At 24.5% G+C, this 19270-nt stretch overlaps 3 protein-coding genes across 8 annotated transcripts in view; all 3 read right to left on the reverse strand.

Moving 5' to 3' along the window:
- Positions 1–97: 97 nt before the first annotated feature.
- On the reverse strand, positions 98–5087 carry LOC122510291 (putative deoxyribonuclease TATDN1). 4 transcript variants are annotated; one of them, XM_043624818.1, is made up of 6 exons: positions 4930–5087; positions 4696–4731; positions 4289–4571; positions 2725–3118; positions 628–831; positions 98–529 (listed from the first exon to the last, which is right to left on the reverse strand). In XM_043624818.1, the coding sequence occupies exons 3-6, from the start codon at positions 4503–4505 to the stop codon at positions 424–426; spliced, it is 921 nt and encodes a 306-aa protein (XP_043480753.1). In that variant the 5' UTR covers positions 4506–4571; positions 4696–4731; positions 4930–5087; the 3' UTR covers positions 98–423. The 4 variants fall into 4 exon arrangements, with proteins under 4 accessions (XP_043480753.1, XP_043480751.1, XP_043480754.1 ...); XM_043624816.1 differs by having other exon boundaries at positions 4690–4731; XM_043624819.1 differs by having other exon boundaries at positions 4934–5086.
- Positions 5088–6029: 942 nt separating this feature from the next.
- Positions 6030–8419, reverse strand: LOC122510335 (zinc finger and BTB domain-containing protein 41-like). Its single transcript, XM_043624901.1, has 2 exons — positions 8073–8419; positions 6030–7907 (listed from the first exon to the last, which is right to left on the reverse strand). Exon 2 carries the CDS (start codon positions 7877–7879, stop codon positions 6419–6421), a length of 1461 nt encoding a protein of 486 aa, XP_043480836.1. The 5' UTR covers positions 7880–7907; positions 8073–8419; the 3' UTR covers positions 6030–6418.
- Positions 8420–10986: 2567 nt separating this feature from the next.
- The window catches only part of LOC122510224 (larval cuticle protein F1-like), a 71560-nt gene continuing 63276 nt past the window's right edge, over positions 10987–19270 (reverse strand). Inside the window, exons 1-4 of one of the 3 annotated variants that reach the window (XM_043624697.1) lie at positions 13935–14051; positions 13426–13643; positions 12827–13025; positions 10987–12032 (exon numbers count right to left, since the gene is read on the reverse strand). In XM_043624697.1, the coding sequence (XP_043480632.1) occupies positions 11604–12032; positions 12827–13025; positions 13426–13643; positions 13935–13949 (861 nt within the window). In that variant the 5' untranslated portion in view covers positions 13950–14051 and the 3' untranslated portion in view covers positions 10987–11603. Of the gene's footprint in view, positions 12033–12826; positions 13026–13425; positions 13644–13934; positions 14052–19270 lie in introns of those variants that run through there. The other 2 variants (XM_043624700.1, XM_043624699.1) reach the window with 2 other exon arrangements.

Below are 19270 nucleotides of genomic sequence, written 5' to 3' on the forward strand. Positions count from 1 at the left end.
TAATATTATTTGTAAAAAAAAAATAAATTGGAAAAATTTTTTCTTTAAATATTTTTCTGTAAAAAAATCAATTAGGTGATAAAAATAGACGCACAAATTTGTAGCAATAGTAAAGTATTAATTTATAAGAAATATGACCGATCATGGTTTTAACAAGAATTAGTTTCTTATATAAAGGAGATCGAAGGAATGCTCGTGACAGTGGTCACAAATTCTCACACGTGTGTTGTATATATATATATATGTACTGCAAAAGTTTTCATTTGTCACAGATAGTATTTTTTTAAAATATTTTTCGTTTTCTCTCTCTTTCTCTCTCTCTTGACACTTTCACAAAACACAGTCTTAGCGCGTATATATTTATATATAAATGCTCGAAAATAAGTGTAGTACTCGGCGATTGAAAATCTTTTTTTTTTTTCTTTAAAGCTCATACGGGAAGAAGAGCTTCATTGTATTTTTATAAATTTGATTGCAAAGATATTCCTCTTCCTCGTCCCTGAGACTCGCCAACACTTCTAAAATTTGTCTGCAAAAAAAAAAATTGAATAAGGAGAATGAAAAATACTATAATATGTAAAATTTGTTAAAAAGTTATTCAAATTATTGAAAAATATATAAACTAACACTATGGTGCAAGGTTCGTTTCGTCCTTTGACCATTTTATCTGGTTGCCATTTTTCCTTTTTCACTGAGGGGAACCGGGTGACAACGTCTTTGAATGAGGCGTGAGTTGGCCTACATTCACACCAGGGGCAATCTGTTTCGATTATCAGTCGATCGGATGGAATTGTAGTGATCACGCATAGATTTTCCTCCGTTTTTAGCGAACTTGAAAGAAATTTTAATTTTTACCATAAAAAAAAATGAAATTTTTACAAGAAAAAACCAAATATTTAAAAAAAATCAAATATTTAAAAAAAATCTATTTGTTCATTGAATTAAAAATTCAACTCGAACCATTAAAAGTATTTATTTATATAAATTAAATTTTTCATAACAATAAAACATGAAGATATCGATAACTCCGAGTCTTCGACTCGGAGCGATCGATTTTTTCATGTTTTACAATAAAGATGACTGAGTGATAAAATCATTATCAATTCAATTATTATTTTCAAGAATTTTGAATTAAAATTCTTCTTTAAATCGATTATTGGCAAAACATTTTTGTCAGTAATTTTTAATAATTTTCGAAAAAGTTCTTTGACAATTTTCAAATTTTCAAATTTTTTACAATATTCAATTTTAAGAAATTTCAATTATTCGTAAATTCTTCAATTAAATAAATATTAGTAAATAAAAACTTAAAATATAATATTAAAGAAATTCAATTAAACTTTTTAAAAAAAAATTAATTTCAAAATTCAATTATTTTCAAAAATTCACGCCATAATGCTTTTAATATTCAATTATCTAATAAAATTTCAACTGAAATTCATTTTTAAATCAATTTTTATTAGAAAATAAAACCATCAAATAATTTTAAAAAAAAATCCGCAATTAAACTTTCTAAAAAAAAAATTATTTACACAGAATTGTTAAACATGAAAAATTAAGATTCTCAAAGATTTTAATTTGTAACCTTTTCAAAATTCAATTATTTCTAAAAATTCACGCTATAATGCTTTTAATACTCAATTATTATGTAAAATTTTAACTGAAAATGATTTTTAAATCGATTTTAATTAGAAAATTCTACGAGAATAATCGAATGTTTCTCAATAATTGAATTCTCATAAAGAATTTAATCAATAAATTTTGAAATAATTTAATTCTTTTGACGAGTTTTAATAAAAATATTAAGAATAATTATATTTTTCGAGAAATTCGATTAAAATTGTATTAAAAATAATCAAAATTCTGCAATGAATTTTATTATTTATGAAAATAATTAAATTCCTAAAAAGAATTTTATTATTTACGAAAATAATTGAATCCCCGTAAAAATTTTATTATTTATGAAAATAATTGAATTATTGCCAAGAAATTTATAGAAAATTTGTAAATAATTGAATTCCTGAGAAATTTGTATTATTTTATGAAAATAATAAAAGGTTTGCGTAGAATTTTATTAAATTTTTTAAAAATAATTAAATTCTTTTGTAAAATTTTATTAAAATTGTAGATTTAAAAAATCATTGAACTGGGGAAAATATTTGAAAATAATTTAAATTTTGACAAGAATTTTATTAAAATTTTTGAAAATAATTGAATTTCGGAGAAGAATTTAATTATTTCTAAAGATAATTGAAATTTTGACCAGAATTTAATAAAAAAATTTAATATAATTGAATTTTTGCGAAGAATTTTATTACTTTTGAAAATAATTGAATTTTTGCTAAGAATTTTATTACTTTTGAAATCAATTGAATTTACAAAAAACAAATTTACGGACCTAATTCGAGCCCTGCTTGAATTTATAGCACTGAAAAAAAAAATTTATTTGATTCAAATTACCAATTAATTGACTATTATCAATTAAATATTTTCTTGAATCAAATAATAGTTATTGGAAGCAATTAAATGGTATTTGAACCATTAATTTCAGTATTTGAAGCAAATATGAATTGAACCATTTAATTGACTCCAATAAATATTATTTGATTCAATTAAATATTTAATTGATAATAGTCAATTAATCAGGTAATTTGAATCAAATAAATTTTTTTTCAGTTCTTCAGTTATTATAAAAGTAATTTATTTAATAAAAATTGCAATTACCATCCATTAATACCGATATAAAGTCCTAATTGAAGTAAACTGTAACAGTCCTCCGTGTTTCCATCGAAAGAATGAACAACGCCGGACAATTTTTTATCCTTGTGCTTTCGGAGTATTCCAACAAAATCTTCGGCAGCATTTCGGCAGTGAAGGAACATGGGTAATTTCAATGTGGAGCAAAGAGAAAGTTGCATCTCAAAATACTTTTTTTGTATGTCTTTGGGGCAAAATTGAATTCTATCGTAATCCAGACCCATTTCTCCCACTGCCACTATTTTGTCCTTATTGTTTATTGCTATCTCCAGGAGTGAACTGAGATACGCTTCAGGATCTCCGGATTCCTCAAATTCATTGCATCGAGTCGGATGGCAGCCGACTGTCGAAAATAATCTCTCTGTTGACAGAATAATGTAATTATTAAAATAGAATTTTAAATTGAATTTTATTAAAATCTTAAAAAGTTATTGAATTCTTTTGACAAACAATGAATGAAGAAAAAATTGAATTTTTTCGTGAAATTGTTTTGAAAATAATTGAATTGTTTTTGCAAAGATTTTTTAACGAATTAAGAAAAAAATATTGCATTCTTTGGTGAAATTTTTTTTTTTTTTAATAATTGAAATTGAATTTTTGCAAAAAATTTTACTATGTATAAAAATAATTGAATTCTTACGAAGGACGTTATTATTTATAAAAGTAATTGAATTCTTGCGAAGAATTTTATTATTTAGGAAAATAATTGAATTCTCGCTAAGAATTTTGTTAAAATTTTTGAAAATTCTAATTAAATTCTTTTTGAAGAATTTCTTTAATTTTTTCAAATAATGGAGTTTTTTTGATAATTTTCATTAAAAATTTTGAAAATAATTGAATTTTATAAACAATCTCTTTTAACTTTTAAAAATAATTGTTCGTTAAAAATTGAAATTAAACATTTAATTATTGAAATTTATTAAAATTTTAGAAAGTATTTGAATTCTTTTGACAAATTTTATAACGAATTTAAAAAAAATCGAATTCTTTTGAAATAGGTATTTTGTAACGAATTAAAAAAAATTGCATTCTTTCATGAAATTCTTTAAAAATAATTGATATTAAAGTTTCGCAAAGATTTTACTTATTTAAAAAATTATATAACGACAATTTTATAACGAATTAAAAGAAATTGAATTTTTTCGTTAAATTTTTTTTGAAAATAATTGAAATCGAATTTTTGCAAGGATTTTACTATTTAAAAAAATAATTGAATTGTTTCGAAGGATTTATTAAAATTTTAGAAAATAATTGTATTCGTTCGTGAAATCGTATTAAAATTTTGTTTAAAAATAATTGAATTTTTGGAAAAAATTTTACTAATTTATAAAAATAATTGAATTCTTACAAAGAATCAATGTTATTATTTATGAAAATAATTGAATTCTTGTGAAGAATTTTATTAAAATTTTTAAAAATAAATAAACAAGAATAATTAATTTGTAAATTAGTTAATTAGTAAATTTAGTTAAAATTTCTTGAAATTGTCTAGAACATTGATTAAAAAATAATATATTATAAATAAACTAACCATCCGTCCTGGCAATTTCTAAGGCTTTTCTACTTTCATTGACACTGCCAGCGGTGATTATAATTTTTGACAGATTATTTTCCCAACTTCGTTTTAAAACTTTATCTAGATCCGGTTGATGTTTCTGGGTTTCGTGATAAATCCCCTGGTACATAGGGTCTGTTAAATTTGCACCTATATCGATGAACTTTCGTAAATTTATCATCTTTTTCAGCATATAACGGTGTTTTTGATTAATCAATTAATTCTGACCAAGTCCATTTGACAGTAATTATTTAACGTGCTAGAAAGAAAAAAAATACTTTTATTGACGACAATTTTTTTATTTTCAAATTTTCTATAATCTATCAGAACTTATTTTTATTTTTTAAATGTAAATATTATGTATATTAATGTCTCACCCGTACAAGAAACATAGTTGAAAGCCATCGAGAACCTATTATCTAAAAATACAAAGTAATCCATTAAATACAATAAAAAAATACGAATAAAGAAATTATTGTTTTAGACGTGAATTTTAAGGAGCAAATTAACATAAATTAAATAATATTCATTGTAATAAATAAGCTAATCAGGTGTTTAAAAAATATAACCTACAAATTGAAAATAAGAGTCTAATATTATTCAGTGAACATACTTACTTACGTGTATATTTACTATAATTTTACTCAATAAAACAAGTCGCGATGAAATGAAAATTACAATTTTTGGTCCAGTAAAAATATCAAAATGCACTCGAATAGCAAGTGTGTTATCTGTGAACCCTGTGTGAACAATAATTACATTTATATCTTTCACTTTCCACCAACAGATGCTCTGCTTGAGTGGTAAATTCAAATCCATCCTAATAATTTATTGAAAATTGCCTGTGCTATTTAATTATTACATCTAATGACAACTGTTTCATTAGAATTAGAATAACAGACATCACAGTATCTTTTTTCCTCAAAAAAGGTGAAAGGGGAATTTTTTTTCCTCAAAAAGGGGACAAAAATTTATTTGTTTATACAACTTGCATAATTTAAATTTTTTATCATATTGCTTCTATAAAATTTTTGAAAAATGATTCGATTTTAATCAGAGTTGCCACAAAAATTTAATTTTGTTTTTCCCTAATTTTTACTATTTTTAGACAAATTTTTTACTTTTCCCCTAAAAAATATTCTGCGATTTACTCTAAAAATGATTAAATATACTAAAAAAAATTTTCTATTACATTTATTTACGAATTTTTTTAACTCTAAAATTATTCAAAAACAGCAATAACTTCTTTTTTAAAAAAATATTTAATCATTATTATTTTTCCATAGGAATTAAGATTTTCAAAATATTCAAATCTTTTTGAAACTCAACAATAATTTCTACTATAAAAAATATTTTTACTGTAACATTTTCAAAATTATTTTCATCACTTCAATTCAATTATTATTTTCTAGAATTCTTAACTAAAATTCTTCTTTAATTAAATCAATTATTTACAATAATTAAAAAAAAAATTCTAAGAATTTTCAAATGTATTTATTTACAATTCAATTTTAGGAAATTTCATCGATTATTATTTTCGAGGAATTCGATTTTTAAAATTGTATTAAAAATACCTAATTTAAATTTAATTTTAAACTTGAAATCGATTCTAATTCTAATTAAACTCTTCAAAATTAATTTCATTTCATTTTCCCTTTAAAATCTAATTAAAACTGTTGTCATTTTTACATATTTTATTAAATATTCAAAAAGTAAGTAAGAGTCTCATTTAATAGTTTATTGATAGTTCGTTTATTAACAAAAATGAGATATTTAATAATAAAGTATTTCCTCTTAGCTTACAGTAATTTATTTATCGCTCTTTAAAAATTAAACGAATGGAAAATTATAATTTTTTCCCATAAATATACAATATCTCGAAATTTAGTAAATTTACACATCAATTGCCTTTGATGCCTTTGAGACGTATTTACATATTTTGCCGTTTGTAATTACAAGTAATTTTCGAAATTAAATACAGAATTTTATCTTTTTTTTCGAAAATTAAATTTAGGTCCAAATTCTTTTTATTCGAAAAAGAAATTTTGTGCTTTAAAATGATTCACGTTTTTCGTGAATATATCACGTCTGTCTCAAAATCTGTTTTTAATCCTCTTCGTCCTCCTCTTCCTCTTCTTCAATTTCTTCTTCTTCTTCTTCTTCTTCCTCTTCCTCCAGTTGTTCGTAATCTTCATAATTATCATTGTCCTCTTCCTCCTCATTGTCTTCCTCGATTTTAATTTCCTCAAAAGTAATATCGTCCATTACTTTAACCGAAGATCGCGACTGATCCTCCGAATTACTATTCTCGCCGTCATCCCTCGTCACATTGATTTTATGCTCCTTATAGACGTGATTGACAAAATTTAATTCTGTCGACACCAATTTTCCGCAGACTTCACACTGAAATGTCGAACCATCGTCCGCTTGCAGGCAATGCGTAAACTTATTGTATCGTTTGTAATTCGTGACATTGAGTTTATGTTCGTCGTAGACATGCGAAACGAAACTCGCATCTGTTTGTAATAATTTGCCACAAACTTCGCATTTCAATGTTGATTCGTCCTCAGTTTTCAAGCAGAGCATCAATTTCTCGTAGGGCTTGAATTTCTTTTTGTGAAGTTCCAAATGTCTGACGTGATCAACTCGAAGACTGAATTCGTATTTGCAAATTTTACAATAGAGAAAATGTTTCGCAAAGCGTGTGTGTGCTCGAAGAGTTGGAAAACTTGAATAAGTTTTCAGACAAATGGGACATTGTAGACAGACATGATTTTCGAGATTTTGCACAGTATCAAAGAGAGCGGAGCAAGAATCACATTGATAGGTTTTCTTCTCCGTACAAGTGTGTTTGAACCAGTGTTTTTGCAATTGATGCACAAAATCAAATGATAAATTACAACTGTTGCAGACATAATTTTTAAAATGATCCCTTTTGTACCTAATCGTATAGGTACTCTTCACCACCTCCAAGTGACTCTCAAATATTTTCTTCTTAAAGAAATATTGATTACAAACCTCGCATTGATTTTCATGACATTTCAAATGTGAATTAAACAAATCCACGTCGTCTGTTGTAAAATTACAGTAGTTACAAATTACCCTTTTATCACTTCCCCTATGAGCGTGAGTCAATATATGACTTCTCATTCTTTGCTTCGATATAAAGAGAGCATTGCAAGCGGGACATTTAGAAAATTGCTTTTTCGAATTAAAAAAAGTCACTGAATTTGTACAATTATTTTGATTGACAAATTCCTTGAGACGAAATTGAATTGGCTCGAGTTTATCGGACAGAGAATTATCGTCATCTTCTTCTATTGTTACAACTTGAACAGATTCTGGATCGTCTTCGAGTTTCAATGGATTTTCCAAATCGGAAAAATCAGGATCACCTGTTATAACCTCTTCCTCATGATCCAATTCTAACACCGAAGTTGCGACGAATTTAAATTCTTGTTCCTCCATTTTTGGCAAATTTTCGTCTAATTGATTGTTCTTTCGTTTTTTCCTCGAATTTTCAGATTTATAGTTAGAAGCACTATTCTTAGTGCCAGAGAAAGACATTTTTTTTTGTTATCAATATAAAGAGTGTCTGAAATAAAAAATTTGTTACATTAACTAAAAGAAAATTGTAATTAATTTTTTTATTAAAAAAGTCTATTTTCCATAGTTTTAATTAAAAAAAAATTCACATTACATTCCTTGCGAATAAATATAATTTTACTTTGCTATAAATTAAAAAAAACGACCTACTTACGAGAATTTTTTTCAGAAAAATTTGCTTATGAAAAATTTCATTAACTTTTCACATTGTTTTCAACGTTTTCAACAATTCCAATATAACTAAGACACAACAATATAGTTTAAACAACGTTGTTTTTAATAAATTTGATGAATTTTTCTTTTAGGTTAGAATCAGAAAAGAATTGTTTTTACTATTCTTTACTTCAATTTTAGGCAAATTTCCATATTTACCGTTGTGATACATTAATTAATCACTTGGTACGTTAACAATAAAGACAGAAATATTGAATAAACGTTTATAAATAATAATATTAAAATGAAGAAGAGAAAATTGGAGTAAAATGACGTTTGATAAAACTTTCTCAGTGACGTAGTAATATTTCAAGAGGCCCCGAGATTAAAAAATGTTCATTACAGTGAAGTAACTAGAAGGGGTTCCTAACTTTATTTTTCCATTAATAATTATAATAATATTTATATTATTCTTGCTAGTAATTACAGGGATGTTACAAAAATTTAATTTTGTATTTCCCTGACTTTTCCCTGATTACCAGACAAAATTTTGGCTTTTTCGAAAATAACAATAACTTTTTTAAATAAATATTTAATCATTATTATTTTGCCATAGGAATTAAGATTTTCAAAACATTCAAATTTAAACCTTTTAAAATTTAATAAATTTTAAGAATATTAAAATTATTAAAGAGGATCGAGTGATAAAATCATTATTTTTTACTATAAAAATATATTTTTACTGTAACTTCTTCAAAATTATTTTCATCAATTCAATTCAATTATTATTTTATAGAATTTTTAACTAAAATTTTTCTTTAAATAAATTATTTTAAATAATTTTCAAATCCATTTGTTTACAATTTAATTTTACACGAAATTTAGTTTATTCGAAAATTATTCAATTAGTTATAAATTAAAAAATAAAAGCATGAAATAATTTTTAAAAAAAATTAATTCTGCTAAATTGTTAGTTAAAAGTATGAAAAATCCAAATTTTCAAAGATTTTAATTTAAAACCTTTTCAAAATTAAATTAAATTATTGCTTAAAATTTACGCAGTAATGCTTTTAATGTTCAGTTATATTATCTAAAATTTTAACTAAAATTCATTTTTTAATAAAAATTTATTAGAAAATTCTACGAGAATTTAATTATTTATTTCTTTATTTTACAATCAATTAAATACAAAAATAAATAATTTATTGAATAATTGAATGTTTCTCAAAATTGAATTCTTGTAAAGAATTTTATCAATAAATTTTTAAATCACTAAATTCTTTCAACGAATTTGAATAAAATTTTTGAATAATTACATTATTTCGAGGAATTCGATTAAAATTGAATTAAAAATAATTGAAATTCTGCTATGAATTTTATTAATTATGAAAATAATTGAATTCCTAAAAAAAATTTTATTATTTACGAAAATAATTGAATGTGTTTAAAAAATTGCATAGTTTATGAAAATATTGGAATTATTACGAAGAAATTTCTAACAAATTTGAAAATAATTGAATTCATTGTAAATAATTGAATGCCTATGATATTTTTATTATTTATATAAAAATACTTCAATGTTTTCGTAGAATTTTATCAAAATTTGTTTAAAATAATTGGATTCTTTTGAAAATTTTTATTAAAATAGTAGATATTTTTAGGAAAATTTTTGAAAATAATTGAAATTTTACCAAGAAATTTATTAAATTTTTTGAAAATAATTGAATTTTGGAGAAGAATAATTTTATTATTTATAAAGATAGGTAATTGAAATTTTAACGAGGACTTTTTTAAACTTTTGAATAATAATTGAATTTTTGCAATCATTTATAACTTCTCCAAAATGCAAATTTTTAAAATTGTTTTCAACTAAAATTCTTCTATAAATCCATTATTTTTAATAATAAATGAGATATATATATATATTAAAAAATTTAACTTATTTCAGAAGAATATGAATTACAGTCGGGTCCCCATACTGTTAGATTCCAAACTGTTATGTCCTCAGTAGTGTTATGTTTTTGCATAACCTCCAAATTCAGAAGTGTTAGGTGACGTCACGTTACGTCACTAATTTTCAGGGCCGTATTCTTAAGACAAAGGAAAAGGGTGCATATACTTCTAGGCCAAACCCAGTAAACGAAAACTAATTGAAATGAATTAAAAAGAATTCACAAAGAGCTTTCGTGAATCCCGCTTTGTGACAAATACGAATTGGAGCCATGATGCAATTTTCCTGAATTCGTGAAACTGTATTGAACTTCCGAACCTTCTATCCGTACCAATTCACTGGACAAGTTTTGAGCCTTTAATTTTTTTCAATTCGTTAGCACGAATTCAATGCATTCCTTGGCCATTTCTTTCGAATGCGAATTCGTTTGGACAAATTGGTACATATTGAATTAAATTCAATTGAATATACAAAGAGCTTGAGTGAATCCCGCTTTGTGACAAATACGAATTGGAGCCTACCAAAAATGTTAATTCGTTTCAATTCATTTGAATTAGTTTTTTTTTACTGGGAACTTGAGGTGTATATATTTACGTTCCTGAAAGGTGCGCAGTAAGCATAATTTGAGCACATAACAGAGCTGAGTCTGGAGAAGTGGGAAATTTCTGAAAATGTAACAGTATGGGGACCCGACTGTATTACAATTTTTAAAAAATGTAAGTTCCTTAAAATTTCTAATTAAATTCATTCAAAATTGAAATAGAAAAAATTGAGGGTTTCTTGCTAATTTTATAGCTTATGAGGCAAACAAAAAATGTAAATTTTTATAAATTAAAAATGTATTAAATAACGAAGATTAAAATATAAAAATTAAAATATACACATTATCTACATTATTAAAATTTTTAAGCACTATTTGATTTTCGGCATTTTTGTACACAATTAGTAACTCGCTTTTTACATGTATTTAAGTATTTTGTTGTTGAATTTATTAATTTGAGAATATAATAAAAAACTTATTAACAATTATATTATTAACTATTTACATAACAAGGTCCTGAGAATAAGAGAATGTTGGTAATAATTTCTTTATAAATAATCTAATTTATATAAGTTACTCGTTTCGAAGAAATGACACTATTTAAAAGAAGAAAATTAAATTTTAAGGTTATGCTTTCATTTCAACACCAAACAAAAAATTTTGGTTGGAAATAACCAGAATTTTCTGGTTTTTAACTGAAATATCGTGTTAAACATAATAGTTTACGATATTTTTTCGGTTAAATTAACCGAAGTTAGTTAATTTAGCTAGTTAATTTGACCAGAATTCTATTCAATTTGACCAGAATTCTAGTTTTCTTTATACTAGAATATCGTGTTAAATGTACCCTAACCAGAACTTTTTTTTTTCAGTGAAAAATTAGAAACATAACCTAAAAACCTTTTTTTATTCTTAGGTACCTTTCTCTTCGGAGCACGTCACATATAACGATAATAATTATTATACAGCAATTCCATTAGAATCGATATTGTCTCGTTCTCTCAATTAAAAGAAAAATAATAATAACACAGTCAAAATAATTAATCTTTACTTCGTTTCTTTTTGTGCTGATGTCCATGATAATTATAATGACCGTGATCATGAGGAAGATGAACTGGAGTTCCATGGCCATAACCATGACCATAAGCACCATGACCATAAGCACCTTGACCATAGGCACCGTGACCAAAACCATGTCCCAATCCAGCGCCATAAATTCCCTGACCTATGCCATGACCCAAACCAGCACCAAATCCCCCACCAAATCCCCCACCAAATCCCCCACCAAGACCCCCGCCAAGACCGGGAATTCCCAGTCCATAGTGGTCATGAACTGGAACCGGAACTGGAATGGGAATTGGCACCGGAACTGCATGTTTCACGGGAATTGGAAATGGATGATGTACCGGAATGGCTATTGGCGTTTTTATCGGAATTGGTATCGCTTGCTCCACTGCAACTGGAATTGTCTGTAAAGGTGAAATTTTTGAAATTAAAGAACAAAATTTTTAATATTTTTCAAATTATTATTCATTGAAAACAATCAGGAGCTTAGTTTAGCAAATTGAGCCGAAAAAAGTATCTTGCAATGCAACAATTTTGATACTTTTTTCGACTCAATTTAATATTCGTAGAAAAACTGCGAGCTTGTAACTTATTTTCATCAGCGGGAAGACAACAGAAGGTCCGGTTATAATTTTTTCAAGCTAAAAATCAGCGTTAAATATATCCAAAATTAAAAAATTTTAAATCTTAATTTTTGAAGGAACTTTCTCGTAATCTTTATACAAATACGAAATGCTTACAAGAAATTAAAATTTTGAATCTCTTTTTAATTTCGAAGGGGAGAATTTAGGGTCTTAAAAAATTATAACCGATTCTTTGATTGGGACCCTTATGGTCACAATCAAAGAACCGGTTATAATTTTTTAAGCTCAAAATCATTGCCCTGCAAGTAAAAAATTAAGCTGTTTTTAATCCCAATTTTTTGAGAAACATTTTGGTAATCTCTATACAAATACGAAATGTTTTCAAGAAATTAAAATTTTAAAGCCTTTTTTTTATTTAGAGGTCGACAATCTTGAGTCTCAAAATCTTATAACCGGTTCTTTGATTGGGACCAACAATTAATGTTTGGATCAAAATTGATATATTGTACGAAAAAAATATTGTCTTGTTGCTTTTTTTCCCTCAATTTTGTCAAATTTTAATTTTAGTAAAAATTTGTTTGCGGAATTAATATTAACAGCTTTGATAAATTTACCTGAGGAATTGGAATCGGAACTGGATATGGCTTATGCACGATCTTTTCTACAGTTATGGGGACAAGTTTTTCCACAGCCTTCTCGACAACCACTGGCTCGGGGATATGTTTTTCTATGGGTGCTGGTTTGCTTATTATATAACCCGAATAATCCTTTTCCGGAAGTGCTTCCCCATGAATGCTCGAGCCAGTTTTCCATCTAAGGTAATCATAGTTTTTTTTAAAGCTAATTAATAGTTATTTAAACTACGTGTTAAACATTCTTCATTGGCGGTAAAGATTGGCAAATGAAAAACATTGCCTCAATATGTTTTTTTTATTATTATAATATTGTTAATTATTATAATTATTTATAATTTAATTATTATAATTATTTATAATTTAATTATTATAATTATTTATAATTTAATTATTATAATTATTTATAATATTGAGAATTTTGCAGCACTATTGTAAATGTTGTTGCAAGTTTAGTTGCTGTGGGGCAACAACTTTCTTGAAAGTATCAAATTGGTACTAAAAATTAGGATCAATTTTTAATTTAATCCACATTTGTTGCAATTTGATACTTTAAAGTTAACAGAGGAATTTGTACTTACCCATCAAAATTTGCTCCACTTAGTGGAATTTCGGGTCCAGACTGAAGAGTTGGTAGCACATTCTGATGAGTTTGATGATGATGGTGATGATGATTCAAGTCTGGAACTTCTAAACTTTGGAGACCAATCCAACCGGCACTGGAAATTCCACGTTTCTGCTGCATTTGCCCATCGTTTGCATCCGCTTGTGCGGAGGTGCACAAAAGCGGAATCAGCAACTAAAAATTTGCATCTACTTTATTGAATATAGAAATTAAAGAAAAATCAATCGCCAAACAAGAATAATCTTCGTGCCCAGTAAAAAGAACTTATTTTAAGGCAAAGCGGAAATCTCAATTTAAGACAAAACCGTTGTTTATTCAACCATTTTTAAAACAGTCATAATCCTCAATTTACGTAATTAAAGACAATGGATTTTAAGACTGACCACATAAATAAAGATTTAATAACTAATTTACTTTGGCATTTGTGCGGCTAAAAAAAAATAGGGTAAGATTTCTATTTCTCACCAAGAATACCGACATTGCTGAGCTATGTTGATGGACTGTTGCGAGTTGTTGACAGAATATCGCCTTTATATTTACTCAGGGAGTGGTCCAGATCTTGTTCCCATCTTTGACCAGATCGGGAACTCAGCCTTGCCTACCGGCTCTTTTATTTCCGGGGAGGAAAAGAGTTAAGAAAATCCGTCATTAATCGTAAATTTCTTCCTCAATTCAGGAAGCTTTATACTCTCGTTTAAATTATAAACATTTTTCTTCGACGATTTATCAAAATTGTATTGTTGCATCATAAACACAAAAGAAATGGAAAAAAGTTCTATTTTTATAAATATTGAAAGCATATTTTTTAATAAACTGTTTTTAAAATAAATAAAGGAATTTTTTTCTCACAATATTTATCGTCATTTTCGCATATAGAACAATCATTCGATGTTATGCCATCGGTGACCTACTTGAAAATTTATTACTCTTTCTTCATTCCTCTCATGTCGAGTACTTCCGGTGAAATCTCAAAATTTTCATCCCCATAATTGTAGATATCTAGATCTATGCGAGGGCAATATCAAAATATTCTAACTAGATCGATTTACTATCTTCTGCTCACTTTAAAAATCGAATCTTCCTTTTAGCGAAATCCTCTAAATTTAATGCACAATTTTCTTTTTTCGTGGTTAATAAAACAAAATAATTTATTGATGTTCTGATGTTATCAAATTGAGACAAAAAAAAACGTACTTAAAAGTATCAAATTGCAACGAATTGATACCAAAAATTTGGATCAAAACAAAAATTGATCCTAATTTTTGGCGCATCAGTATGATCCACTTTAGTATCAATTTGATACTTTCTGGATCAAAAATTATGATTCTTCGTTGTTGTTGTTTTAATGAATCTTTTAGTTATAGCTAAGAAAAAGTTTCCGAGGTAAAAAACCAAAAAAAGTTTCAACTTGCAATAAAATCATTAAAATTATTATTAATTGGTTGTAAATTAATTATTAGGTATGCTTAAAATAGAAGAGAAAAAAAAGTAGAAACTATTTATTATTTTCCTTATATTGCGAGCTGAAGAGGGTGTAAACAAAGTTTATAAACTATTATAACTTTGGCTTAAATAATAACATTAATAAAAGTTATAAGTTATTTATAATATTTAAAATGAACTTGACGTCTTGTTGTAAAATTAAACTGTTTCCTTGAAACTTCAATAAAATAACATTGATAAAATAATAATGAAAAAACTATTCATAAAATATTTCTTTTTGAAAATGAATCAACTTTTATTTATATATTAATGCTCTGTTTAATCAAATTCTTATTATATGATTCAAGCAGAGCTTGAAGATTAATAAATTTCTTTCAAAAACAAAAAAAAAAAAGAAAAATAATTAATTTAACAAATAAACCATATGTGAATATTAATAATTATCGTCAATTTTTTCTAAAGGAAAAATAAATAAATAATTTTACTAATTAGATAATAATTAATTAGAAATTAATTAGCACGAAGCACAAGAAATTCCGTTAAATTTGAGAGATGTTGGTTTATTGTTGGAAATGAGTATTACATATATGTGCGACTTGAAATTGCATTGCTCTCTTTCAATATCAACTGGAACCTTTTCTTTTCCGCATTGGAATTGCATTGAAGACTTTCTTGAGACTTTCATTTTCTATCGCGAACCATTTTTATTATACTTCAATACCATCCATTCATTATTCATTATTGGCGTATTGTAAAACAATTTCTTTCCACTGTCATCATAATAATAATGTAAACTGTCATAAAAATTGTATCTATACAATAATTATGAGTACCTTATATTCATCAACGGTTTTGTGTACAACTTTTTTTCTTTTAATAACAAAATTATTTTGCAATCATATAGTAACACCTGTCTTTAATTGAATTTTAATCCTTTTTATTAGTAATATTAAAATTATTATTATATACTATTACTATCATTCTTATTATTTATTATTATTATCTTATTAATATTAATCATCATGGAAAAGATCACCTACATAAAATTGAGTGACAACATAATATTATATTACAATGGACAACTGTAATATTATGCAAAACATTTTATAACAGTTATATCAGTATTATTTCCAATATAATTTTAGGGTTGCTATGCAACCTGGAAACCTGGAAAACCTGGAAATGAAAAAGGAATTTTATAAACCTTGATAAAACCTGGAAAAGTCAGGGAATTTTGATCGAAACCCTATGGAAAATTGTTGTTTTCTAAAGTTATTGTGTTTATTCTAGAAATCTAATTTCACTTAAATATTTCAAAATTAATTTAATTTTAAAAGAATTGCGTTTACAATTTTCATAAGTAGATGGGCTTTAAAAGATTTTTACTTAAAATTTTGTAAAATTTTAATTTTAAATGAATTTAATTAGAAATTTAAAAACAACTTAGATTTCAAACAATAAACAAATTTTAAAAACTAAAATTCTTCTGAAATTAGTTAAATTTTTTAATATACATTTAACTATTTTATTAAAAATAATGGATTTATAGAAGAATTTTAGTTAAAAACACTAAAGCAAATTGAATTTTGAAGCAATTACAAATTATTGCAGAAATTCAATTATTTTCAAAAAATTTTAATAAAATTCTTGGAAAAATTTTAATTATTTTCAAAAACTTTCATCAATTCAATGATTTTCAATATCTACTACTTTAATTAAAATTCCTAAAAGAATTCAATTAGTTAAAAAAAATTTTAATAAAATTCTACGCAAACATTTAATTATTTTCATAAATAATAAAAATTTCCCAGGAATTCAATTATTTACAAATTATTTTCATATAGGGTAAGTGCGGGTATAGTCGGACAGTACTAGTAGTCGGACACTTTCGTGTTTTTTGGCAAATAAATAATAATGCATTGTGATAATTACTTTAAAAAGTATACAAAACGAATGTGTGAAGTTTATATTTTATTAAAATAGTGTTATTTTCGAAAATAATTAAACAAGAAATATTTTATTTAATGTTTTAAAAATCATGGTGTCCGACTATAGATACAGCCATTTTCGAGTAGCGCGATGAGTGGCACAAAGTTTTGTTGATAATTAATCATAAATATTAAAACTTATAGGGTTTAAATATTATATTAATAACTTCTAATATGCTTTAATTCCATTTTCCAGTAGATAGCAATTAAAAAATTATCTTTTTCACTTTATAAATTCAAAATATCTGACAGATGTCCGACTATAGAAACAAGGGGAAAAAGTGTCCGACTACTAAAGCATTTGTAATTTTTTATTAAAATGTTTATATTTTATTAAATACTCAACTATTTGTAACAATTTATATGATTTTTAATCCTGAAGAACTCCTTTAATTAATAATGTGCTTATAAACACAGAAGATATTTGCTATTTCAAGAAAAAAACCATAATTTAAGATTGTATCCTTAAGTGTCCGACTACTAGTGCATTTACCCTATTATTCAATTATTTTCAAAAATAATAACATATTTTACAGAGATTCAATTATTTTCATGAATAATAAAATTCATTGCTAAATTTCAATTATTTTTAATACAATTTTAATGGAATTCCTCGAAAAAATTGATTATTCTTGAAAATTTTATTAAAATTTATCAAAGAAATTTAATTGTTTTAATAAACTTTGCTACAATTTATTTATTAAAATTTAAGTATTATTTTTAATAAATTTTTAATTAAATTTCTTTAAAGAATAAAATTATTTTCAAAAAGTCAATCATTTTAAAAAAATTTTAATGAAATTCCTCTTAAAAATTCAATTATTTTCATACTTAAATAATAAAATTCTTTTTAGGAATTAAATTCTTTTCAAGAAATTTAATAAAATTCTTGACAAGAACTCAGTTATCTTCAATAAGTAACAAAATTTTTCGCAGGAATTCAATTCGTTTCAAAAAATTTAATAATATTCTTGTCAAAAATTCAATTATTTTCATAAGTAACAAAATTCTTCTCCGACATTCAATTATTTTCAAAAATTTTAATAAAATTCTTGTCAAAATTTTTATTATTTTCAAAAACTTTCCTTAATTAAATAATTTTTAATATCTACTACTTTAATAAAATTTTTCAAAAAAATTAAATTATTTAAACAAAATTTTAATAAAATTTTACAGGAATTCAATTGTTTAAAAATTATTTTCATATAGTATTCAATTATTTTGATAAATAATAAATTCTTTACAGGGATTCAATTTTTAATACAATTTTAATGGAATTTCTCTAAAAAAAAGTTATTATTCTTAAAAAATTTATTAAAAATTATCAAAAAAATTTAAGTACTTTTATAACTTTTGCTAAAATAAGTATTTTTTTCAATAATAAATTTTAAATTAAATTTCTTTGATGAATAAAATTATTTTCAAAAATTTTAATGCAATTCTTTGCGTAACAATTCAATTTTATTTAAAATAATTTAAATAAAATTCTTCGCAAAATTCCAATTATGTTTAAAAATTTACAAAAATTTTTTTTTAAATTTCAATTATCTTTATAAATAATATAATTTTTCTCCGAAATTCAATTATTTTCAAAACTTTTAATAAAATTCTTGCCTGAATTTTAATTATTTTTAATACAATTTTAATCAAATTTTTCGAAAAATGCAATTATTCTTAAAAATTTTATTAAAATTTGTCAAGAGAATTCAATTATTTAAAAATTTGTAAATAAAATTCTTTATGAAAATTCAATTTTAAGAAATATTGAATTGTTTAATAAAATATTTATTTTTATAGTTAAATAATTGAATTCTCGTGGAATTTCCTAATAAATATTGATTTAAAAATGAATTTCAAATTAAAATCTTTGATTTGAAGTTTTCATACTTTTAATTTATAAAAATTCTGTAGAATTAATTTTTATGAATAAGTTTAATGGAATTTTTTAATTATCTGAAGTTTTTAATTTCTAACATATTTAATTGAAGAATGTCAAAATAATCGAAATTTCGTAAAATTAAATTCTAAACAAAAGAATTTGAAAATTCACAAAGAACTTTTTCAAAAATTACCTATTAAAAAAAAATTGAAGAATTTTAGTTGAAAATTCTAGAAATAAATAATCGTAATGATGAAAATAATTTTTGATGAAGTTACAGTTACAAAGTAGCAAGTTTTAATTATTATAAAACATGAAGAAAGCGATGACTCCGAGTCGAAGACTCGGAGTGATCGATATCTTCATGTTCTATAATAATATTTTTATATGTTATTGAATTTCAAATGTTTGAATATCTTAATTTCCATAAAAAAATAATGATTAAATATTTATTTAAAAACGAAGTTATTCATGTTTACGAATAATTTTCG

This window comes from Leptopilina heterotoma, unplaced genomic scaffold, assembly GCF_015476425.1.
Source record: "Leptopilina heterotoma isolate Lh14 unplaced genomic scaffold, ASM1547642v1 Lhet_68, whole genome shotgun sequence".
Classification (NCBI taxonomy): domain Eukaryota; kingdom Metazoa; phylum Arthropoda; class Insecta; order Hymenoptera; family Figitidae; genus Leptopilina; species Leptopilina heterotoma.

Excerpts from the sequence above, each read along its gene's own strand:
- LOC122510291 (XM_043624818.1), bottom strand. The coding sequence starts at position 4,505 with ATGCTGAAAAAGATGATAAATTTACGAAAGTTCATCGATATAGGTGCA. Across the intron at positions 3,119-4,288 it reads AGAAATTGCCAGGACGGATG|AGAGATTATTTTCGACAGTC; the intron begins GTTAGTTTATTT and ends TTCTGTCAACAG. Across the intron at positions 530-627 it reads AACGAACCTTGCACCATAGT|ACAAATTTTAGAAGTGTTGG; the intron begins GTTAGTTTATAT and ends TTTTTTTTGCAG.
- LOC122510335 (XM_043624901.1), bottom strand. The coding sequence starts at position 7,879 with ATGTCTTTCTCTGGCACTAAGAATAGTGCTTCTAACTATAAATCTGAA.